The sequence below is a fragment of the Nannospalax galili genome, unplaced genomic scaffold (genome assembly GCF_000622305.1).
Source record: "Nannospalax galili isolate Female #2095 unplaced genomic scaffold, S.galili_v1.0 scaffold330, whole genome shotgun sequence".
Classification (NCBI taxonomy): domain Eukaryota; kingdom Metazoa; phylum Chordata; class Mammalia; order Rodentia; family Spalacidae; genus Nannospalax; species Nannospalax galili.
In genome coordinates this window covers 2420563-2445837 of record NW_008329640.1, presented here as the reverse complement: position 1 = coordinate 2445837, position 25275 = coordinate 2420563, and the positions used below count along the sequence as shown (strand labels likewise).

General features: G+C 42.7%; 2 protein-coding genes, 1 non-coding gene and 1 pseudogene across 3 annotated transcripts in view; 1 reads left to right on the top strand and 3 right to left on the bottom strand.

Moving 5' to 3' along the window:
- Alkbh1 (alkB homolog 1, histone H2A dioxygenase) overlaps positions 1–17111 on the bottom strand; it is a 23661-nt gene extending 6550 nt beyond the window's left edge. Inside the window, exons 1-5 of the mRNA XM_008839869.2 lie at positions 16946–17111; positions 14996–15012; positions 12771–12879; positions 9254–9416; positions 7–97 (exon numbers count right to left, since the gene is read on the bottom strand). Coding sequence (XP_008838091.1) covers positions 7–97; positions 9254–9416; positions 12771–12879; positions 14996–15012; positions 16946–17111 — 546 coding nt within the window. The remainder of the gene's footprint in view (positions 1–6; positions 98–9253; positions 9417–12770; positions 12880–14995; positions 15013–16945) is intronic.
- LOC108491175 lies at positions 3512–4536 on the bottom strand (annotated as a pseudogene).
- On the bottom strand, positions 7954–8090 carry LOC115071617. The gene has a single exon (XR_003850729.1). It is a non-coding gene; the product is annotated as a small nucleolar RNA SNORA58 (small nucleolar RNA).
- A 51-nt stretch (positions 17112–17162) lies between the features above and the next one.
- Positions 17163–25154, top strand: Slirp (SRA stem-loop interacting RNA binding protein). The gene is made up of 4 exons (XM_008839880.3): positions 17163–17301; positions 19830–19888; positions 24066–24173; positions 24950–25154. The coding sequence occupies exons 1-4, from the start codon at positions 17217–17219 to the stop codon at positions 25010–25012; spliced, it is 315 nt and encodes a 104-aa protein (XP_008838102.2). The 5' UTR covers positions 17163–17216; the 3' UTR covers positions 25013–25154.
- Positions 25155–25275: the final 121 nt, after the last annotated feature.

Genomic DNA, 25275 nt, shown 5'->3' with positions numbered 1-25275 from the left:
CAATACCTTATTATCCCAGTTATAATGGTAGCCCAGGGTCACCCAGCGCAGTTTCTCTAGTAGACTTCGGGGTCCTCGTTTATTCACTTCTTTATACCTGCAAAGATTGGCAACAAAAGAAGATTTATTCATCTTAAATAGCAGAAATAGCCTCTTACATGGACCTCAGAGTCCATACATTTAGTCTAAGCCGTGAGCCAACCCTTGGTAGGGGAAATGAGAACACAGTAAGAAGGTGGCCAAGAATAATAAAGAAAAAATTAGCCTTTCTGATTTCTAGTCTTTAGCTCTAAATCTTCTGAATGGGATCAATCAAGTCTCTTTCTTCTTTATTTTTGTGTTCTGTGTAACTGTGTATACACAGGTCTGGAAGCCAGAGGACAAAGTCAGACATCTTCAAGGTCTCTTGCTGAACCTGGAGCTCACCAATTTGTCTAGACTGGCTGGGCACCAAGCTCCAGCGATCTTCCTGTCTCCATCTCTCCAGTGCTGGGATTTCATGTGTGTGCTGCTGCACCTGGCTTTTTATATGGGTGCTAGGACTCAAACTCAGGTCATCATGCTTGTATGACAAGCACTTTACCGACTGAGCAAGTCTCTAGCCTATGATAATGATAAGAGTAACAGGAAAAAAAAAAGTGGCAACAGAAATGTCTTTACCTGTCAGTGGGAAACGAGAGCAGGAGCACTATGGTCAACAGCAAATATGGCTGAATATTGTCAATGTGGTTTGCTACAAAGGGGGTATGATTAATCACAGTTATTACCATATCTATAATGATAGTCTGCTGGCTTCACAGAACTGCAGGTTGGGAAGAAAGTTTGGCAAAATATAGTATATAATCAAAACTAACTGGCTTAACATGATTTGCTCAACCCTGTGTAACACAGCTTAGATAATTGAGGCTTAGATAACAATTAATGCACTACTGAAATTGATTTGGTTTCTGCCATTGTGCCATCTGCTCTTCAGAACACAAATGTATCTTTTTTTGATCAAATAGCCATCTAGGCTAACAATCTTCCCTAACTCAAGTTTCTGCACTCAGGAGGCAGAGGCAGGCAGATCTCTGTGAGTTCAAAACCAGCCTGGTCTACACAGTAAGTTCCAGACCAGCTGGGGCTACAAGAGACCCCGTTTCAAAAAAAAAAAAAAAAAAGTCTCATTATCACCCTCATTGCTAATCTCTTGATAATCTTAATTTCTTTTCTCTAATTTTTCATGTCAACAAAGTCTAGTTCCAGCCCTGAATGCAGAGATCCACCTGCCTCTGCCTCCTGAGTGCTGGGATTAAAGGTGTGTACCACCACACCTGGCACTAACCCCAACTTTTTTTTTTTTTTGGTCTTTTTGAGACGGGGTCTACCTGTAGCCCCAGCTGTCCTGGAACTCACTATGTAGACCAGGCTGGCCTTGAACTCACAGAGATCTGCCTGCCTCTGCCTCCCAAGTGCTGGGACTACAGGCGTGTGTGCCACCACGCCCCGCTGAATTTTTTTTTTTTAAAAAGAGGAAATAAAAACAAATTAAGATTTGTTTCTTAATCCATGACAACCATTTAATATAAAGAACAAAAGTAAAAACAGAGAAGACCTAAGTAACATATTACTATAGATTTCATGAAAACCTAACTATGCCTTGAAAACATGCTGGACCCTGGGAACACAAAACATTTTTTCTTTCTATGTGTTCTTTTAATATTCACAGAACTAATAACAAGGAAAACTGAATAGATTCTAAGATATGTGAGCCAAGCAATTAAAAATTGCATTCTTGAGCTGGAGTAGCTCTGGAGTTCAGAGCACTTTCAGCTCTTACAAAGAATCTGAATTCTATTGCCAGCACTCACATTGGGCACCTCACAACTGCTGTAACTCCCGAACTAGGGGATATGATACCCTCTTCTGTACTCTGACAGAACCTGCACTCATATCTGTGCATATCCTCCCACATATACAGAATTAGAAATAAAATATTAAATATAAAAAAGAAACTGCATTCTTAATTTTGTTTTGCAATTTATGTTTTTAGACCATCTCCCTCACTATGCAAGAGTTAATCTTTCTTTCTAAAAGTTATTTGAGAAAGTGTCTCATATAATTTAGGCTGGCCTTGAACCTGTAATGCAGCCAAAGACGACCCTGAACTTCTGATCCTCCTGCCTCCAAATCCAACCTCCTGGGATTAAAGTCCCATGCCACCACACCTAGTTTACACAGGGCTAGAGATCAATCCCAGGGCTTCATTCATGTTAGTACTCTACTTAGCCACACCAAGCCCTGTTACTAACCCTGAAAAATTCCAGCTATTCATAGGGCAAAGTTCATATGCAAAACCCACCTATATTCTGGCTAACTAACCTTCACAGTCTCACCTGTGACCATTTCCCATAGGCCTCCCTTCCTTCATCTTTTGGAGCCCTACTGGAATGTTCTCTATTCTCCTGCTGCACTCTTAGACTTACAGACTTTCCTGTTTTAGGTATAGTTTAAATCCACTTCTGGGAAGTCTTTTTTTCAACTTGTCCTACACTATGGCCCAGAATACCTTACAACCTCTGCTATTCAAGTGTATTCTTTGGTGTTAAAAACTCTTGTAAGTCCTTCAAAGGTAGGGACTGAATTTTATTCATCACAGTAATTCTAGCACCAAACATTTTTAAAAACACAAATGTGTATTTTATTTATCAAAACACAGAAAGTTACTATACAGCCCTTAAAAATCTTTCTCAGAGTTAGTTAGCATTGCATCTTCATTGGGTCAATAAAAAGGAGTATCAACTTTATTGAAATAATATTTACCAAGCACCTTCAATATATATAAATGGTGTCAGGCATCGACGCTACAAAATTCTTTTTTTTTTTTGGTCTTTTTGAGACAAGGTCTCCCTGTGGCCCCAGATGACCTGGAACGCCCTATGTAGACCAGGCTGGCCTTGAACTCATATAAATATGCCTGTCTCTGCCTCTCAAGTGCTGGGATTAAAGGTGTGCACCACCATGCCCAGCAGAGGCTACAAAATTCTTAAGAGTTCCAGGAGAGGTAAGGAGGTGAAGAGTAGGAGGAAAGGGAGGTGTCTCCATCATCAAAATAAACACTGTCTTGGCATTAAAAGCAAAGTCTTAGGCAGATGAGATGGCTCAGTGGGCAAGGCACTTTTTGCTAAGCCTGATGAACCAACCTCCAAGAAGTTGTCCTCTGACCACCACATGCCTCCACAGCATGGAAGCTCACACACATACTTATGCTTGAGCACACAAATAAATGTAAAAAACCCCAAACCAACTGAACAAACAAAAACCAAAAAGCAAAGTCTTGGGAGGTGGCGGTGATGATGTAGCTCAACAGCAGATGTTTATCCAGCATGACTGATGCTGTCAATTCAATTACCAGTGCCGTAAAATAAAAACAAAACTCAACCAAAGTTTTTTTTTTTGAGACAGTTTTCCTGTAGCCCCAGCTGGTCTGGAACTTGCTATATAGACCAGGGTGGCCTTGAATTCACAGATTCACCCACTTCTGCATCCCAAGTACTGGGATTACAGGCGTTCACCACTATGTCCAGCTTTCAACCAAAGTTTTAAAGGAGCAAAAAGGGAGTGATTCTGTCTCTGCATGGAGGGTATTAGTGGTAAAAAGGCCTTCACATACAAAATGTAATAAAGTACTTCAGAAGCTAACACAGAAAAGCTAAAAATTTAAACTTCCCCTTATACCTAAAAAAAAAAAAGTGTGCACACACCTGACAAGGCCAGAAAAAGGTTCTGGATTCCTTGGAGCTGGAGTTATACGTGGCTATGAACTGCCTAGTGGGTGCTGGGAACCAAATTCAGGTCCTCTGCAAGACAGCAAGTGCTCTTAACTGCTGAGCCACCTCTCTAGCCACAAACTTTTTTTTGGTAGTGTGGTGGATCAAACAAAGAGCCTTGTACATGCTGATAAGAGCTCTAGCACTATTACAGACTCAGTCCCTTGTCCTATTCTTTTGTTTTTTCTTTTTAATGAGCCAAAATTTTTATTTGTTCATTTCTTGCATTTGAAGTATTCTTCGATGACATCCTTGGCCTGAGACTCTGCCATAGTCCTTAACCACTATACAACTGCAGCCAACCACCCTTCCCCTCTCGATCAATTCAGCAGAGGCCTACACATCCCCCTAGCTTCTTGTTATTAACCTTAATCAGGTTGCTTTGGTGTGCAGCACAAAGGGCTTGCACCAACTTGCCATACATCAGCTCATTATAGTTGGAGGAAAGCACAGAGACGGGCTTGGTGCTTGTAAGGCTTTGGCAGCTTCGAGGAATCCACATGCTAGGCGACTGGGGATGAGGGCAGTATCAGCACCTCTTGTAAAGCAGTGGTAATGTCCACTCTACCTCCAGCAGCAATGCCTTCCTCGGCCATGGGGTGGATTACTGCTGGAGACAATCTTTTTTTTTTTCAATTTATTATTTTTATTTTATGAGTATGAGTGTACTGCCTGCATGCATGTGAGTGCACCCATGTCATGCAATGCCATGGAGGTCAGAAGAGGGCTTTGGAGTCCCCTGGAACTGGAGTTAAGGACAGTTCATAGCTGCCATGTGGGTGCTGGGAATTGAACTCGGGTCCTCTGCAAGAGCAGTCAGTGCTCTTAACCACGGAGCCATCTCTCCAGCCCCGTGGAGACAATCTTGAATGCACCGAATGTCCACCTCCCCAAGACTCCCTGGTGGCAGGGGAAAAGCCCTTGTCCTATTCTTTTTTTTTTCATTTTTTTGAGACAGGGTCTCCCAGTAGCCCCAGCTGGCCTGGATTCCCTATGGAGACCAGGGTGGCCTCAAACTCAGAGAGATCCGCCTGCCTCTGCCTCCTGAGTGCTGGTATTAAAGGCGTGTACCACCATGCCGGCACCCTTGTCCTATTAAAGAATTTTTGAGACCATCACTAAAGAGGCTGAAACAGGAGGATCATAAGGTTGAGGACAGATAGGGGTACATAGTGAAACCTTCAGCCTTAAAAAAGAAAGAAAAAAGAGCTGGGAGTGGCAGTCCATGCCTGTAAACTTCAGAACTTGGGAGGCCAGCCAAGGCTAATGAGTGAGATTGTACACAACAATTTAAAAACAATAATTTCAAAAAACCAACAATTAAAAAAAAAAAGGTATTTATTATAGAACTGGTTATAGTGACTCATGCCTGAAATTCCAGAACTTGGGAAGCTGAGCCAGGAGGATCAAGGAGTTTCAAGACAGCCTGGGCCATACTATAGAACCTTGTTTCAAAATATTAAATTATATTAAAGTCTCACATCTGTAAAAAGTTGTAAAAAAAGAATCCAGAATAAGGCGACTATTCTGGATTGAAAAAGGTATGACTTCTAGTATACATTAGAAGGCCTAATGGAAGGAAGCCAGAGGAACGTAAGGACAGAGCTTCCTAGGTAGCCAGAACAGTGATGTACAAAGAATCTAAGCAGCTGATAAGTTTATGGAACAGCAGTGAAGGCCAGACATGTCTAGTGTGGCTAGACAAGAATAAATAGTGCAAAGGAATGTTAGGAAATGAGGTTAGAGGTCATGGAGCCAGAACTCTTAGGTCTTCCAGGCGACAGCACCAATTTTAGATTTATGAAAATGTGATGGTGTTACATGACAAAGAATCTGGCCCTTTTCTCTGGTTCTGGAGGTAACGCTCTTGGTCCTGCGGATCAAACTCAGGGCCTCGTGCATGTCAGGTAAGTGCTCTATCATTGAGCCACAGTCCCTCTAAACCCTCAGGATTCCCTGAGTGACAGCTGCCTCACTGTTCATCATGGTAGGCCCTTGCACCATACCTGGGTTTATGCTAAGAAGATGATTCAGGATGTGGCGTGTGTATCCATTTGCAGGTGCCTGTGTGTGTAGGTCAGAGGTTAACCTGAGTGTCATTCCCAAGGAGCGGTCTACCTTGTTTTTGTGAGGACAGGGTGTCTCACTAGAACCTGGGACTTGCTGATTTGGCTTGCAAGTGAGCCCCAGGGATCCATCTGTCTCCATTTCCCTAGCATTGGGATTTTAAGTGAGCACTATTGTGCTTGAATTTTTTTTAAATGGGGGCCAGAAATTGAACTCAGATCCTCATGCTTATGCAGTAAGCACTTTAAGCTATGTTACCACAGTAACAATTAAGCTATGTTCCCATTCATTACCTTCCCTTTTTGAGAGAGGGTCTCTCGCTAGCCTGAAATTCACCAAGTAGGCTAGACCAGCTGGCCAGCGAGCCCCAGGGATCTGCCTGTCTCTGTTTCCCCAATGCTGGCATTACAAGTGTATAAGGCAAGGCTGGAGAGATGGCTCAGTGGTTAAGAGCACTGACTGCTCTTGCAGAGGACTTGGGTTCAGTTCTCAGCACACATATGGCAGCTAACCACTGTCTATAACTCCAGTTCCAGGGGATCCAATGCCTTCTTCTGACCTCTGCAGGCATTGGCACAACATGGGTGCACTTACACATGCAGGCAATATACTCATACACATAGAATAAAAATTAAAAAAACCCTAAAAACACAAGTGTGTAAGGTCACACCTGGTCTGTTTTTTAAAATGGGTTCTAGGGAATCAGACTCAGGCCTTGTGCTTACCAGTCAAACACTTTACTGATTGAATCACCCCCCCCATCCCATGTGGCTAATGATTTAATCAATAGTGACTACATAACAAAATGTCAATAAAATTATGGATGCCAAAGCTGGCTGGTGAATCAATGTGCTACAAGGGCAACAAGCCTTTCCCAGGTTCTAGGAGTTGTTCTAGTGAATTACTAACTTGAAGGGGCCAGGAAACACCCCTGAACTTATAACTATTGGTTCTAATTATGAGTAGTCTAAAAAGCCCCCAAACCTATAGCTAAGCAAGGAAGCCTTGTTGGGGACTGTGCTACTCTGTGTAGATTCATGACTCAAACATCTGGAATTGCTTATCCCATCTAACACCTGCATTTCCCACTAGAGAAAATGGAAACACACATCACACAGTCACAGGATGGAAACTAGAGACCCTTGATTTTCAATGCTGCCAGTAAAGGTCTCAGCCTATCAATTTCTTCTAGCCCTTGACAGCATAAGCTATGACCATCACGTTATTTTTTCTAATTTATTAGACAAAAAAAAAAAAGCATCTCATCATTGTCTACTGGATGATTTATTACACAGGTCCATCTGAGCTAGCTCAGAAGGCAGCTGGGATTTCTATAGTCATATATCAGAAGAGAAAGAATAAATTACTTGAAAATAAAGGCTGGTTTATAATAAGCTAATTTCATTCAGTCCTGATCTTACTTTGCTCATAGTTCTAAGGTAGCACTAAAAGCTGAAGGACAGGAAAGGCTTCCCTCACTGCTCCTACACACCCAACTTATGACCAAGAATGCTTTAAAGGAAAACTATATTTTACAGCTTCTTTCCCAATGACAGCTGATGGCACCATTAAAGCTACTGAGGGCAGATGGGATACCCACGTTGGTATAATAGTTTCAACAAGCACTCTTCCAAGGTTTCTCAAATATATGCATACTAATCAATAAAGAAAAGCTAAGAAACTTGCTCAGGCTTTCACAGCTAGTAAGGAGCTGAACCAGGATGTGAATACAGGCTATATGACTCTAGAGCTAGTGCTCTATTATGAACCCTGGACAATTTGGTCCCACTCACTGTGCCCACTTCATGTTTTCCCAACCCTACACACGACAACCTCCAGAAAGCATTCTCTACACACTATTCCAACCATGTACGTGACCATTCTCATGGTAACATATACACTCTAAACCTGTACCTGCCAAATTACGTATGTGAATGTTTCTATCCATGAAACCACAAAAATCAATGATAGGATAGGATCTGGTTTTTTTTTTTTTAGAAAGGAAATAAAAGAACAGAGATTAAATTCCACTTACTGCCTAGCATAAAAATCACAAGATGAGATGAAGCAGGAGAACGAATGTTGGAGTACTGCAATTTACCCAGTTATTGATTAAGCTGGTTAGAACTTGCAAGAACTCCAATTACTCTTGCATACACTGTCCCCCTTGCCTGGCCATGAGCATGGAGTCAGGTAAGGTCTACGGATATGCCGAAACATGGTTTATCTGCTTCTGCTGTTTTATACCTAGTCAGCCCTTTTACTTTTCCATCTGACAAACTTCTAATCATTGCTGATAGTTCAAATGGACAGTAAGAAAAAAGATGAATAGATGCAGTAAAAAAGTCCTGCCTTTTTCTTTGACACCTTTATCCTGTTTAAAAGAATTAGTCTTTCTCCCTGTGTTCCTTCAGTGTTTTCTTTCTTTCCCCAGTCTTTTTGAGATAGGGTCTCCCTGTAGCCTCAGCTGTCCTGGAACTTGCCATTTAGAACAGGCTGGCCTCAAACTCACAGAGATCCACCTGCATCTGCCTCCTGAGTGGTCGGGCTAAAGGTGTATGCCAGCACACCAGGCCCCTCAGTGTTTTTCTAACCACTAACAGTTTATCAGCTGTACTATAATTATGCCTGAAGATAATTCCTGTGGACAGACCGTTCACTTTTGAGTGTACAGAGATTGTTCTATTAAGTGTTGTATGTGTTTTAAGTGTAAAGAGAGAATGATACTAAGTGTTGCATCTCTAGTGCCTAGCATCATGCCTGGTACCCAACTGATCACCCAATGAGTATTTGTGGAATGAATGCCGAACCACCACCAAGGAACAAATACCAATCTTTCCACGAGCAACAACTGCTCTATGGTAACTCCATGCAAGAGAACAGAAGAGCTACCAGGGACATTTTTTCCTAGGATACTACAAATCTTTGAAGGCTCTCACTTTAAGTACAAAAAGAGAGTGAAGCTAAATAAAAGTGGATCATGTAATGATGAATGAGGATGAAGTTATTATCTAAATATGATAAGTAAGTCTTTAAAATGGATTTCAATCTATGGCTGGGTGTGGTGGCACATACCTTTAATCCCAGCATTCAGGAGGCAGAGGCAGGCGGATTTCTGTGAATTCAATGCCAGCCTGGTCTACATAGTGAGTTCTAGGACAGCTGGGGCTACAGAGAGACCCTGTCTCAAAAAGATTTACAAAAAAAAAAAAAGGATCTCAATCTAATATAACTATCAAAGCATCTGTCCAAACGTTCTTGGGAAAACAACAGAACTGTGCTGCATTTGTAGAAATAAAGAAAGGAAATCCACTTTCAGAGCATTGTTACAGAACAGTTCAAAGATCTGAGAAGATCCTACTGACTGATAGACTCACCTCAAGAACTCTTTGCTCTGTTCCCACAAATCTTGGGTCTCTTCTTTAGTCATGTGCTTGTCCAGGTTACATACATTGGGTTTCTGGGAGTAGAGCTTAAGGCACTGTTTCACCCAGTGCCACTGGTATCCTGGGAGGAATGGGTTTGGGATAAAAATAAACCCTATTCAAAGGAGGGGGGTAAAAAGAGGAGATTCTCAGTTATTCTGATCATTTCTTTTTGTTCATATTCTTTTTTAAAAAAATATTTTATTATTTTTATTTTATGTGTATGTGTGTATTGCCTGCATGTAGGTGAGTGCACTCATGTCGTGCAACACCCTCGAGGACAGAAGAGGCCATAGGATCCCTTGGAATTGGAGTTACAGACAGTTGTTAGCTGCCATGTGAGTGCTGGGATTTAAACCCAGGTCTTCTGCTCTTAACCACTAGGCCATCTCTCCAGCCTTTCATTTGTATTCTTATACTATCTGTCACTCACTTTCCATACCCCTGCTTTAAGTTAGTAAAAAATTAAGGGCTTATACTGAGTTCAATATTGTATAACTGTGTTGATTCAACAGCGAACCTAGAAATTTTACAGCCACTTTTGAAGGAGCTGTGTCTTTGCTCTGGACTGTTATTGGGCATGTTAAAGCTGTAATGATATGTTTCTTCTAATCAAAAAAAAATTAAATTATGATTAACATGAGACACCCTGAGACACTTTTACCTCTCACTTTTTGGGTCATTTTCAAATGAGCTGTCAGCTGTGTCATCCCAAAGCAAACTTTAGAATGAAACATCACCTTCAGATTTTCAGCAGGTAACACTTATAGTTACCCAAGACTTCTCAAAGTTTTATTTCACTTACTGCAGGCATAGAAGGCTATCTCTTGTGCTGGATTTAACTTAACTATACATTTCAAGGACTTCAATCAGGCACAGGAAGCAGAGAGTAACTGGGAATTCGGTAAGGCTTAAGAACTCTCAAAGTTCCCAGTGATGATGAACTTCCTCCAGCTAGGCTGCACGTTCTAACCCTCCCCTCCTCAACAATGCCACCAACTGAGGACAAAATGTCCAAATAACTGGAGCTTATGGGGGACATTTTTATTCAAAGCACCACATCTTTAATGCCTGGTTAGACTCCACATCCAGTCTAGATCAGAGAGCAGCAAACTTCTTTTTGGAAAAGACTAGACAAGTATTTTAGGCTTTGAAGGTCATTTGGAATCTACAGTACTAAACTGTCACCAAAGCAGGAAAGAGCACAGACAGTAAGAAGCAAAGCAAGTAGTTCTGACTATGGAAAATAAAATAAAACAAAATAAAGCTATTTACTAAAGCAGGTGTGCCTGTAGGGGTAGGGGCTGACCCAGCCTACAGCTTACCAACTCCAGACCATTAACAAAGATACCACATAGTAGAGAAATGTTCTCAGGGAGAATTACTTAGAAAAGGAGACAGTAAACACAAAATGATTTGGCTATTAACAAACTACTCTTCCTCTCTTACTTTCAGCATTTAATATAAACATGAATAATGACGGGTTTTAAGAATAGCAATTAACAATAATAAATCCAGTCTTTTTTAAAAAAATATTTTATTTATTATTTTTATTTTATGTGTATGTGTGTATTGCCTGCATGTAGGTAAGTGCACCCTGTCATGCAATGCCCTCGGAGGACAGAAGAGACTGTTGGATCCCCTGGAACTGGAATTACAGACAGTTGTTAGCTGCCATGTGGGTGCTGGGATTCGAACCCAGGTCTTCTGCAAGAACAATGTTCTTAACCACTGAGCTATCTCTCCAGCCCCATAAATCCAGTCTTAAGTCATTAATTACGCAGCATTAATTACTTGGATGCCTCCAAGTGTCAGGCACAGTGCTAGCAAAATTCTACCATCTCATCCATCTTAAGCAACTTCCTGAGGAAGTTACTATCCATTTTTGCAGAAAACAACAGAACAAGCCATGTTCTGAAAGGTAAGATGGCTTCACTGATTCACCTCTCCCTTGGGGTCAATAGCACAAATGTGGGAGATGACAATAAGGCTAAGTTTATGGCCACAGAAAACAAAACCAAAATCTTTCCCTTATAAATATTAGGTCTTGACCAAAATCAATGTCTTTGAACATTATCATCTGTGGTCCACATCAGAATTATAGATCTTAAACCACATGTGGGTCAGCAGAAAGGAACCTGTGCTGACATAGCAAAAATATAAAGAGGACCTGAAAATTTCTCCATGTACTGAATCTTACTCAAAGTACTTAAAATTCTATGTCTAGAGTCTTCAAGATATGGAGGAAAAAAAATCCAGACCGCTTAGCGTTGTGCATTGAAACAAGGCTGGTAATTGTAGGCAATAATCCTGTTTCTCTATTTAATATCATCTATATCATACACTCCAAACTAAGGTTAACGGCCAAAGTTAGTTGGTTTTTTTTTTTTGAGGCAGGGTCTCCCTGTAGCTTTAGCTGGCCTGAACTCACTATATAGACCAGGCTGGCCTTGAATGCACAGAGATCCACCTGCCTCTGCCTCTTGAGTGCTGGGATTAAAGGCATGCGCCACCACACCCAGTGAGTTGGGTTTTTTTTTGAGACAGGGTCTCACGATGGAGCCCTGGTTGGTCTGCAACTCAGCTCTGTCTGCCTCTGCCTCTAGACCTCCCTAGTGCTGGAATTAAAGGCATGTGCCATGAGGCCCAGCACCAAAGTTAGTTTTTGTAAGCACAGAATGATTCTTTAAAAATCCACTAAGAAATAACTGAAAGCCGTTGGTGGATGTCATTTATCTAGGCAGACTGTACTAATGCAGCAAAAATAAAATAAAAACAAAACCACTGCAAAGACTGAGCAATAGTCAGTGTGATGCACGCCTTTAATCCCAGCACTCGGGAGTCAGAGGCAGGCGGATCTCTGTGAGTTCAAGGCCAGCCTGGTCTACATAGTGAGTTCCAGGACAGGTGGAGCTACAGGGAGACCCTGTCTCAAAAAAGACCAAAAAATAAATAAATAAATAAATAAATAAATAAATAAATAAATCAAACTTTTAAAATTTAAGAAAAGTGGAGATAGGGAGTTGGAAAGATGGCCATGTGGGCACTGGGAACTGAACCTGGGTCCTCTACAAGAGCAGCCAGTGTTCTTAACCACTCTGCCATCTCTCCACCCCAGAAACAACATGTTGTAAGCTGTTGTACTGCCTGAGAATGTGACTGGAATGACAATTATGACCTAATTATTCTATTACAAAAAGCAGTTTCAATAAACTGAGGTTCAGAGTAAAAAAAGCTTGGAGCTGGTCTTTAGTTTTTCATCTGTTATAACCCTTTCTGTTATACTGCTGACTTGTTTTATCCTCTGGTAGTTTTAAATAAAAAGATACCTTAGGGAAGGCACAACTAGGATGCGTTTTGAGGGTGGGATATTAATGTGTGTTTAAGAATCTTTATTTTCTATTCACAGCTCCTCCCGGGAAGTTAGAGATGACCGAGTGATCCTTTCTCTGAGGTCAGGCACACTTACCAGGGTAGCCTTCAAGTCCATAGGCTCGCCACTTGCTCACAGGCTGAAGTCCTGCTCTATGGGCATCATGCTCACTGACTGAGGACACACTGAGCTGAGATCTGATCACCTGGAAGGAGAGAAACTGAAGTCAGAGGGTTAAGATGTCTTACAAGTCAACCCTGGGAATCTCAGACTTCCAAAGATACTTCTGGTATGGGATTGTAATATTAGCTCCACATTCTTGATGTGGCACTTACAGATGAGGAAACTGCCCCAGGAAGTTAAGTGGAGTCACTTAACTTCCTGGGGCCTCAGTTTCCTCATCTGTAGCCTAAGAAATACTGCACAATTGTAAAAAATTAAGATAAATAGTAATTTAAAAAATTAAACCAGGCTGGATTTGACTTTCAAGACTACCTTTTCCCATTAGAACATACCTTAGTAATTTATTTATTTATTTTTGTCTTTTTGAGATAGGGTCTCCTCATAGCCCCAGCTGTTCTGGAACTCACCAGGCGGACCAGGCTGGCCTCGAACTCACAAAGATCCACCTGCCTCTGCCTCCCAAGTGCTGGGATTAAACCATGCCTGGCAAGAACATGCCTTAGTAATTTAAAAAAATTATTTTTTATTTTATATGTATAAAATGCCAGAAATTTCCTGATTACCCTGGAACTGGAGTTATAGATGGTTGTTAGCTGCCATCTGGGTGCTAGGAACCAAACACAGGTCCTTTGCAAGGGCAGCCAGGGCTCTTAAATGCTGAGTCATCTCTCCAGGTCCACCTTAGTAACACTGTCTGTCAGGCAGATAAGGAGTCAGTGGAAAATGGGGGTGAGGGTCTTAGCAATCTATGCTAGGGGGTTTAGTTAGCATGGGTTAGGAAGCTAGTGATCAGATGTAGAGGAATTAGAATGGGCCTGGGTCCAAGGCTAGCAGGGGAAAGAGTGGGGGTGGAGGAGGTTGGAAGTGTTGAGGCTGCAGAGGAATTTTTAAAAATATTTTATTAGTTTTACTTTTTTTGTCTTTTTGAGACAGGGTCTCCCTGTAGCCCAGCTGTCCTGGAACTCACTATGTAGACCAGGCTGACCTTGAACTCACAGAGATCCGCAGATCCGCCTGCCTCTGCTTCCCCGTGTATTACCACGCCCGGCCTATTATTTTATGTGTATGAGTGTATTGCCTGCATGTATGTGAGTGCACCTGTGTCATGCAATGCCATGGAGGTCAGAAGAGGGCTTTGGATTCCCCTGGAACTGGAATTAAGGATGGTTCGTAGTCACCACGTGGGTGCTGGGAATTAAACCCAGGTCCTCTGCAAGAGCAGTCAGTGCTCTCAACCTCTGAGCCATCTCTCCGGCCCCTGCAGAGGAATTTCCAAAGTCTTTAAAAAAATTCTTTCTTTGTGTTGCTGAAAAATAAGTCCAATGCCTTGAACTTGTTAGGCAAGCACTCCACCCTAGAGCTACATTTCCCAGTCTATCAGTTTTTATAATAAATCGCTCTCTGGAACCTTCTGAGAATTTTGGTTGTCCTAGTTTTCAAAGCATTTTTTTTCATGTTTTCTTAAATAGACCATACCATTTTTATTTTTTTTAATATTTTATTTATTAGTTTTATTTTATGTGTATGAGTGTTATGTCTGCATGTAGGTAAGTCCATCCATGTCATGCAATGCCGGTGGAGGACAGAAAAGGCTGTTGAATCCCCTGGAACTGGAGTTACAGACAGTTTTTAGCTGCCATGTGGGTGCTGGGATTCAAACCCGGGTCTTCTGCAAGAACAGTGTTCTTAACCGCTGAGCTATCTCTCCAGCCCTCCATTTTTATTTTATTTAGTTTTTTGTCTTTTTGAGATAGGGTCTCCCTGTAGCCACAGCTGTCCTGGAACTCACTATGTAGACTAGACTGGCCTTGAACTCACAGAGATCCACCTGCCTCTGCCTCCCGAGTGCTGGTATTAAAGGTGCCATTTTTATTTTTTATTTATTTTTTGTCTTTTTGAGACAGTCTCCCTGTAGCTGGCCTGCCTCTGCCTCCAGAGGGGACTAAAGGTATGTGCCACCACGCCCGGCTTATTATCTATTTTTATGAGTATGTATGCACATGAGTACAGGAACCAGAGGAGGCTTAGAGGCATCCCATCCCTGTGGAGCTAGAGTTAGAGGCAGCTGTGAACTGCCTGTCTGCCTGCCTTGAGTGCTGGAAACTAAACTTGGGTCCTAAACTAAACTGCTGAGTCACCTCTTCAGTCCCAGGCCAAACTTATTTTTTTGAATATATATTATTATTATTATTTTTTGTCTTTTTGAGACGGGTCTCCCTGTAGCCCCAGCTGTCCTGGAACTCACTATGTAGACCAGGCTGGCCTGGAACTCACAAAGATCTGCCTGCCTATGCCTCCCACGTGCTGGGATTAAAGGCATGTACCACCAAGCCAGGCCTGAATATATATTTTTAAATTATGTTTATGTGTGCGGACATTTGCACATGAATATAGGTGCCTTCAGAGGGCAGAGGTGACACAGACCCTGGAGCTAGAGTAACAAACAGTTGTGAACCACCTGGTGTAGGTGCTGGGAGTAAACTCAGGTCCTCTGTAGCAGCAGAACATTCTTAACCACTGAGAAATAGGCCTTACTTAATACCGCATTATAGTTCAGCAGCATTCTCAGAGCTAAAGTAGGTTTAGGAACTTTGAGGAACCAAACCACTGAGCTTGCCTTCTGTCTTTTTGAGACAGGTCACCCCGTAGTCACAGATAGTCTGGAACTATCTATGTAGACCGGGCTGGCCTTGATCTCACAGCAATCTGCCTGCCTCTGCCTCTGGAGTTCTGGGATTAAAGGGAGGGGTCACTAAGCCCAGCTTTTTTTTTTTTTTTGGGGTCTTTTTCAGACAAGGTCTCCCTGTAGCCTGAGTTGGCCTTGAACTCACAGAGATCTGCCTGCCTCTTTCTCCCAAGTGCTGGGACTACAGGCGTGCCCAAGCCCAGCTTTTAAAAGAAGTGTTTTTGCTTTCTCTTGCCATTCTGATAGCTGTCACTTGATGTCCCATGTCTTCCTGTTCTCATCTGAGGTCCTGTGATAGCAGCAGCTTCTCTAAACACTTTTAATCTGCTTTAGGCAGGGGAACCGAAAACCCAAGCTTTCATTTACTCATCACATACTATATTTGAGTGCTTTTTAAGCACTGTGCTAGCTAGATACACAATGTCCTGCACTGTGTGCGTGTGTGGCGGAGGCTTAAAATTCTAAAAGTACATTTGCATTATGGTAAAATATAGATAAATGGAGCTGAATGAATGTCTGAAGAACGTTTCTCAGTTAAATGTTAATCTTAGGGTGCCCACTTTTGGTATGCAATTCTCACAACTCTAAGACCATTTCTGCTAACAAATGTTCTCCACAAGTAAGAAGTTACTACAGCATTCCATTTTTCTTGAACTCTGTGCTTGTCAAGAATGTCCCATGTGGAAATTCCTGCACAAAACTAAGGCCAAATGAAGTATCACATCTTTTCCCTGTGACAACAAAGGATGCCTGGCATGGTAGCTCATGCCGGTAACCACAGTACTTGGGAGGCTGAGTAAGGAGGGTTGCTATGAGTCTGAGTGTAGTCTGGACTATAGAATGAGACCCTGTCTCAACAAAACAAGGCAAATTTACAAAGTGGCTAAGGAAAATATATCCAGACTACAGTTCTACAGTTCTGTCAACGTCCCCCCCCCGCCCACTTCTAATTATGTTCTTTTCACACAGGAGAAGCACAAATAAGGGGGCCTGTTCAGATTTTAGACATACTCATTTGATACCCACTTTCATTCGGGGGATTATTTCAAAATCCTTCAAAGCCTCAGGAAAGGCAGGGTCTCGTCTACCAGACTCATCCGATGGTCGGGTTTATTGAGGCGGCGGACCTACCCTGACTTCCAGGAAAATATTCGGGGTTTGAGGCAAAATAACGCATGTGCGTTCACTGGACAGTTATAGGAAACACCAGCAATCCCCGGGGGTTATGAGCGAGGCCGCGGGGGACCGGCGGAGAAAGCTGCAGGACAGCGCTCTGGGGGCGGTGGGCAGCCCGCTGCGCGCAGGGCGGCCGGGATCCCAGCACAACCGCCCGGCGGCTGGCACGTCGGCGAGGCCCTCCAGGGCGCGGGCGCACGGCTCCTCCCTCCCTACCTTGGGGACTCCGGGCCTCGGGCCGCGTGCGCCGCCGAGAAGTCGATGACCGCTCCCAGGTCTGCGCTCCCGGGCAGGCTCTGCCGGTAGAAGCGGAAGAGTTTCCGGAAGGCGTCTTCCCCGGGTTCGGTCGCCAGCATGGCCACGGACCCGACGGCAGCCGCCATCTTCCCCATGTCGAAACCGCGAAGCCCTTGACCCGGAAGTAGATGTCCCAGCTTGTGACTCAGCAGGTTCTTCCGGTGTCGCGACCTGAGCTCGCTGACGCTTTTCTTCTCGACATGGCCGCCTCGGCAGTGAGACGCGGATTGACGCTGGCTCCGCCGGTTGCTTTTATCCGTAGAATTCCTTGGACCGCGGCGTCGAGTGAGTGTGAGAGATGGGGAAGGGCGGAACGTTTATGTCCTAGATGCTCAAAGCCTCTGTTCTGCAGGGCACTTCCGTCAGCGTGCGGAGCTGGTGGCTGATAATTGCTCTTGAGGAAGTCAGTGCGAGAAAGTGTTTCCGGTTAACTGTTTAGGGAGGTCCACTGCGCCTTTAGGATGCCCACTGTATCGAGTGATTAATGGAAAGTTTTATTTGCTAACCTGGATGCTTACTGTTCAGAAGGGGCTATTTTGACTTTAGTGACTCTCGACTTCCAGGTGGCAAGGATGTAGGGATGGAGAAGAGAGAAAAGGACATTTCATTTAGTCCAAAGGTGAAAACTTGGACTAGGGAACTGTAAAAAAGACGAGTTAGACTCAACTTTTAAAAACAAAATCGACAGCATTTCTTAATAATTGAGGGAGAAGGTTTTGATGGTTTTCCCTTTTAGACTTTAGGAGAAGGATGCTGAGAGAAGGTAAGGAGTAAGATTGAGAGGGTTGTGAGGTCTCTAGCTAGCATTTGGCAGAGGTTATGTGTTTTGTTTTGTTTTTTTGAGACAGGGTCTCCCTATAGCTCCTTATAGCCTGGAACTTAGTATGTAGACCTGGGTGACTGTGATCTCACAGATATTTGCCTGCCTCTACCTCTTGAGTGCTGGGATTAAAGATGTGCAACACCACTGGGCTTGGCTAACACATTGGATTTTAATGGATTCTATGTATCTGCACACAGGAATTCTAGTCACACACCTAGCACAGTGCCTGGTGTGGTGAGAACAGCATTTGCTAAGTGAGTGCAGAGACTGCTGCAGTGTTCTAGCTGCTCTGCTCTAGAGCTGCTAGCTCTGGTAGTTTACAGGATGCAGAATGCTCCAGCTGCCTGCAGAAGCTTAAGGCTAAGGAACTGCACAGGAGTTCTCAGTAAGCAGTTGGAGAACTCTGGAAACCTTTTGGTTTTCATTCTTGTTTAAAAGATTTGTGTGTATTTATTTTATGTATGTGTACAAGTGCCTGGTACCTGAGGAAAGAGGAGGGGATTGGATTCCCTGGAACTGGACTTATAGGAAGTTGTCTACTACCATGTGGGTGCTGGGAACTTTTTTTGGCAAATGAAAAATATTTTCTCCCAAGAACATTTTGCAGGAACTCTGGCTTCTTGCCAGAACTGGCTATATAACAGGTCACCTTTGCATACTCATGGATCCCTTGATATCCAGTAGCCATCTTAATGAAATCATCCGGGAAATCCACACAGTCATGATGTTGTCTAGACCTTTATCTACCCCTCAGAGCCTCTATTCCCTTCGCTCAGCTTTCTGGGTAGCTAGTTGTCCTAGTTTTTTTCTTCATTGCTGTGACACTAAAGCTATCCAGCACACTAGTATTACAGGCATGCTATCACTATGTTGAGTTCTAGGAAATATGATTTTATAAAAGTAAACTCAGGCTTAATGCAACTAGACTTTATTCTCCATTTAGGAATTTAGGAGCTTGGGGATGGAGAGATGGCTCAGCACTTAAAAGCACTGACTACTCTTGCAGAGGACCTGGGTTCAATTCCCAGCACCCACATGGTGGCTACCAACTGTCCTTAACTCCAGTTCCAGGGGAATCTGAAGCCCTCTTCTGACCTCTGTGGCATTGCATGACACGGGTGCACTCATATACATGCAGGTAATACAATCATACACATAAAATAAAAATAATACATTTTAAAAAAATTTAGGAGCTGTCTGTGGTGGCAAAATGCCTTTAATGTATGCTGGGAATTTAACCCGTGTTTTCTGCAAGAGTACCAGGTTACTTTAACTGCTGAGGCATCTCTCCAGACCCACTCCCCATTTTAAATCTACAATCTAGGATAGAGAAGACAGGACATATTACATATATTAGCCTTGTAGGGTGTGTGTATCTGTGTGTGTTTCCCTTAAATTTTTAATCTTTTTTAAATTTTTATTTCATGTGTATGAGTGTACTGCCTGCATGTGTCTTAAGTGCACTCGTGTCATGCAATGCCCTCGTAGGTCAGAAGAGAACATCAGATTTCTTGGAACTGGAGTTATGGACAGTTGTTAGTTGCCACGTGGGTTCTAGGAATGGAACCTGGGTCCTGTGCAAGATAGCCAAGCCCCCTCAACTGCTGAGCTACCTCTTCAGCTCCCAGAATTTTTATTCTTTTTTTTTTTTTTTTTAATTTTTTTTTTTTTTTTTTTTTTTTTTAAATTTTATTTTTCTTTTGTTCTTTTTTGAGACAGGGTCTCCCTCTAGCCCCAGCTGACCAGGCTAGCCTTGAACTCACAGAGATCTGCTGCCTCTGCCTCCTGAGTGCTGGGACTAACGTCGTGTGCCACCACGCCCTGCTGCCAGAGATTTTATTCTTTAAGAATAATTTATTTTTTGTTGGGGCCAGGAATGTAGAGGTCAGATGACAACTTTGCAAGAATCACTTCTCTCCCTCCAACATGTGGCTCTTGGGGATCATTCTTATTATTAGCTCATTTTAATATGCTTTTTCTCTTCATACAGGTGAGCTGAGAGCACACTTTGCTCAATTTGGCCATATACGAAAATGTACTGTACCTTTTGTGAGTATTATCATACACACACACACACACACACACACACACACACACACGGAGTGAAACTGTTCTAAAGTCTGTTAACAAAATTGTGGAAGATACTGATTAAAATGACTTAATCGTAGATATTTGTGTTAGTTTTTCTTATTGTTACATAACAACACTGAAGCTTAATGGCTAGACACAACACATGGTCTCACAGCTGGCCACAGCTTAGCTGGGTTCTCTGCTCAAGAGTTCAGTGTGTGGGCTGCGGCTGCATCTGCTTTATCAGGTTCAAAGGGGAGTTGGACTTCCAGGCTCTCTGAGGTGGTAGGCTGAGCTCCTTTCATCTGTAGGATTGAGGTTGCTGCTTTCTTGGCTCTGCTTTTGGCTTTTTGCTGGGGCTGCTCTCAGTTCCTGGGGACTTCCTGCAGTTCTGTTACCTGTGTTTTCTGTAGTCTGTCTTGAAACATGGCAGCTTGCTTCTGGTTTAGTTTTGTGAGGTAGGATCTCACTATGTATGTAGCCTAAGCTGGCTTCAGAATTGCTGTCCTTGAACTTAAAATCCTCCTGCTTCAGCCTTGAGTGAGGTGATTACAGGCATGTGCCACTATGCCCCAGTTTAGCAACTTGCTTCTTGCAGGGGAATTGGCTATAGTTAGTTATAAGGCCATAGCAGCAATAGTCCATTTACTTTTGTCTGTAACCCAATCAAGGGAGCAGCATCTTACCACCTTTGCCATATTTTGGTTTAAAGCAAGTTACAAATTCTGACTTTACTGTAAAGGAAGGGGATTATATAGGATGTAACATGGGACACACATGGAAATCATGGCACTCACCTGAGAATTTTCCCACAACAGTTATTATACTGAGGACTTGAGATGGCAGAGGACATTTTAAGAGTAATTGGCAAGCTGGCCCTGGCAGCCTGAGTCTGTGATTCTAGCTACTCTGAGGCTCAAACTGAAGAATCTCAGTATCAATCCCTCCCTGGGTTATAGAGAGTTCAAGGGCAGTCTGGGCAACTTAGTTAGACCCTATCTGTAAATAAAAAGACCTGGAGATGTGTTGTACACCCTTGCCTAGCATGTTTGAGTCCTGGGTTCAGTCCTCAGTATAGTGTACAAAACTAATTGACAGACTAAGTTTATTCGCATTGAGTGTAAATTTAACATGTTAAACTAATAAAACAATAATTTAAAATGGTTTTTTCTTAATCCCAGCACTTGGGAGGCAGAGGCAGAGGCAGAGGCAGAGGCAGGTGGATCTCTGTGACTTCAAGGCCAGCATGGAGTACATGGTCTACATAGCAAGTTCCAGGCCAACTGATGCCCCAGGGAAACCTGTCTCAAAAAGGACCAAAAAAAAAAAAAAAAAAAGATTTTTTTGCTCTCATGGTAGTCAAGACTAGGTCAGTCTCTATTTTTCTGAGGACTTTCTAGAAATCCTAGGTAACTGGTACATACATACATACTGTTCATACATACATGTCACAAAAATTTTACTTCACTACACTGCAATAACTGCAGTAAAATATCAACTTTAGGGGAAGAGGTTTTTTTGAGGCTGGGTATGATGGCACACACCTTTCAACCCCGCATTCTGGAGGCAGAGGCAGGCTGGTCTCTGAGATTGAGCCTAACCTGATCTACATAACAAATTCCAGTCCAGCCAGGGGTAAGAAGGTAGACCCTGTCTCAAAAAAAAACAAGCCAAGCATGGTGGCACACACTTTTAATCCCAAGTTGTGAGGTGGAGGCAGGTGAATCTCTGTGAGTTTTCAGGCCAGTCTGGTCTACATAGCTAGTGCCAGGGCAGTGGGGGCTATAGAGAGACCCTGTCTCAAAAAGACCTAAAGACAAATTTTTTTTTGAGATGTGGTCTATGTACTTCAAGCTGGTGTGAAAAAGATACAGTCCAGGTTACCTCAATCTTAAGCTTCTTCCTTCAGTCTGACATTATCAAAAAATTTGGGGAGGCTGGAAAGATGGCTCAGAAGTTGGGAACACTTACTTACTGTTCTTGCATAGGATTCAGGTACAGTTCCCAGCATCCACATGGCAGCTTACACTCATCCTTAACTCCAATTATAGGACCTCTGTATGGGCACCAGGCACATACATGGCCTACTCACATACATGCAGGCAAAATACCCATAAGTTTTAAAATTTAAAAATTCATTTGAAATAATTGAATTAGTAAACTTTTACACGTACATGTACACCGTTTATTATTTTCCTTCTCCACCAGCCTCTTCTATTTCCCTCCCATCGCTACCAGCGTCCCCCCCCTCCACTCCCCAAATCTTTTTCCCTATGTATGTATTAGTTGTGGTTTTGTTTAGTATCCCACAGAGTATGGTTAGGATCATCTGTGTGATCCTGAGTTTGGAACTAACCACCAGAGCCTGGCAGGCTCAGTAGTGGGTATACACTTGGATACTGTATCTTCCTTCTCTCCCAGAATCTGTTGGTTCTCAGGCAACAGTATGTGGTAGGGCCTGGTGAATCCTTTTCTGCTCTGTAGCTGACTGCTATAGGGCCTGACTCTTGTGGACCTAGCATATACTGCTATCTGTTGATGGTTGTCATGGCCTTGTGCTTAGATGTTATTTCACAGCCCCTCTTTGGTGATTACATTCTCACCCTCTTCCACAATGTTCCTTGAGCCTGAAGTGGGTGCTGTGATTGCTTTGTCTAGGGCAAACATCTTGTGTAGCCATGGGTCTTGGCATTTACCTTTGTTCACTGCAAGGAGAGGCTTCTGTTTAAGACTGGAGTAAGTAGATTTGGCTGTGGGTATAAACATATTTAGTTGTTTTGATGCTATGTCAGTGCAGCAAAGCAGCCATCATCTTAGGTTCCTTCTCAGGATCTAATATGGGTATTGGACCAGTATTAGACATGGATTCCCTCTTGTAGAACAAGCCCCAAATCCAATTAGGATGCATTTGGTTGTCCCCATAATGGCTGTGCCACCATTACACTTATGACCACAACTTACCTGGCAGTTTGGTAGTTTGTAGAGTTCTCAGCTGGGTTAGACAGACAGTGCTCTTACTCCAATTAGCACCATGAGACCCAGCCAGCAAGAAGATCTAGCCAAGACAGGATGCGTGTAGTCTGGCGTGGCCTCAAACTTGCTGTGTAGCAGAGGATGGCCTTAACCTCCAGATCCTCTTGCCTTTACTTCCCAAGTGCTGGGATTACAGGTCTGTGCCACTAGACCCAATTATCACCTGTTTTAACACATTTATTTTCAGTTTTTATGTGTTTTGCCTGCATGTAAGTATACCCATATGTACAATGCCCACAGACGTCAGAAGAGGGCATTGGATCTCCAGGAACTGGAGTTAGGGACAGTTAGTAGCCACCATGTGGGTGTCCTCTGCAAGATCAGCCAGTGCTTTTAATGCTGAACCATCTCTCCAGCCCTTTAACACAGATTTTTAATGCACTGACATATGTAAATGGCCACATGGAAACATCAGAGGTATGGGAGTAGATCATTGGCTATCAGCAGAACCTTGCCTGCATTTTTGGGTCATGTTACCTTTATAGGAGCAGTATCCAAGAATTTATTTTTTAGCACAATATAATTTTGCAAGGAAGATGGAAGATCAAGTGGACACCTTCACTGAATAAACATCTTTTATTAGAGGGCTGAGTGGGGCGAGGCAGAGTGCCTCCCGGCACACCATCTCTTTCATGATAAGCAGTCTATCTTTTCCTGGACTAAAGTAGAAAAACCATTTAACCCGAAGTTGAGAACTATGTTAGGGTAATGTTTAACTTACACTTTTCTTCATTAGGAACATGTGCTGACAGTGGTAGTTGATGACATCTGGTCTCAGAAATGACCACATGCAACTAGGTTTTGAGGCTTTTTTCCTAGGAAGTAGGTCATTGGAAACAAGGAAAAAAGAAGCCAGAGTACCCGAGGGATCAGTTTCCATTGACTTAGACTATTAGTGTGTTTTTACTGCTTCTTGGCCTTCAGGCTAGATGGTGTATTTACATCTAAAAAGATACAAAGCTTGTTCTTATGAACACTAGGATTTAGCCTTGGGTAACTAGAAGGGAAGGTGGTAAATATTACTGGTCTGTGATCTGATTTTGACAAGTTGGTAGTTTGATTTAGAGCTCATGGAAACATTTCAACTTCATAGTTAATCTTTTCCTATATTTTCAATTTTTAGGACAGAGAGACTGGCTTTCATAAAGGTATAGGTTGGGTCCAATTTTCTTCACAAGAAGAACTTCAGAATGCACTACAGCAAGAAAATCATATTATTGATGGAGTAAAGGTAAATATTCCCATCTTCTGAGCTTTCTATGGATCAACTCAAAGTTTCAAATGACAAACACTTTGGAAAACTGGATGCTTTTTAAAGAATAGTAGGTATCCTATAAGGTCTGATGAAGAAAATACAAAGTTTTTATTTTGGTACATGTACTGGAAGACCCTTTTCATGGTTAGCAAGGTATGTCACACACAATATAGAAATGGCAGCCTAGGCAAATGGGGTTTGCTGAAATCTTGGCTTTCCCAGCTGACCTAGAAATTTTAGTTTCAGGGATCTTTGAGACAGGGTCTCCCTGTAGCCCCAGCTGACCTGGAACTATGTAGACCAGGCTGGCTTCGAACTCAGAGATGCTCCTGCCTCTGCCTCTGCCTCCTAAGTGCTGTGATTAAAGGTGTGCACAATCAAGCCTAGCTATGATCAGGGTGTCTTAAGAAGAAAACACTAACTTGAGTCACTGGTGTTGAGTCTTCTTTCAATAAAATGTCATTCTTGTTGGGCGTGGTGGCGAATGCCTTCAATACCAACACTTGAGAGGCAGGGGCAGGTGATCTATGAGTTCCAGGCCAGCTGGGGCTACGGAAAGACCCTCAAAAAATGTCATTCTTATAAAGAGGTAACTCCTGCTTTTATTTTTTTCGGTCTTTTTGAGACAGGGTCTCCCTGTAGCACCAGCTGTCCTGGAACTATCCCTTGAACTCAGAGATCCGCCTGCCTCTGCCTCCCGAGTGCTGGGATTAAAGGCGCTTTTAATGTTTTTAATGTGCTTTTTCCCCCAGCTCCAGGTTCTAGCTCAGAGACCCAAGGTTTTGGAAGGGGATCAAACATCTGATGAAGAGTAAGATTGCTGAGATGATTACTGTACTACCCACTAAATAAATGTAACTGAGCATTTGTCTAAATGTTTTTTATTTGAAACAAAGAGTCACACTAAACAAGACTTTCCCTTCTCTAATCCAAAATAAAACAAGACAATAGGACACATTTCAGTGTGAACACTATTCTATTTGTGTGTTGGGACAACTTTATTCATAAGTTCTTACACAAAATATTATCCTCAGACTAAGTGTAATGCAAAAGGAAGTGGTCTTTATTTGATCTGTCA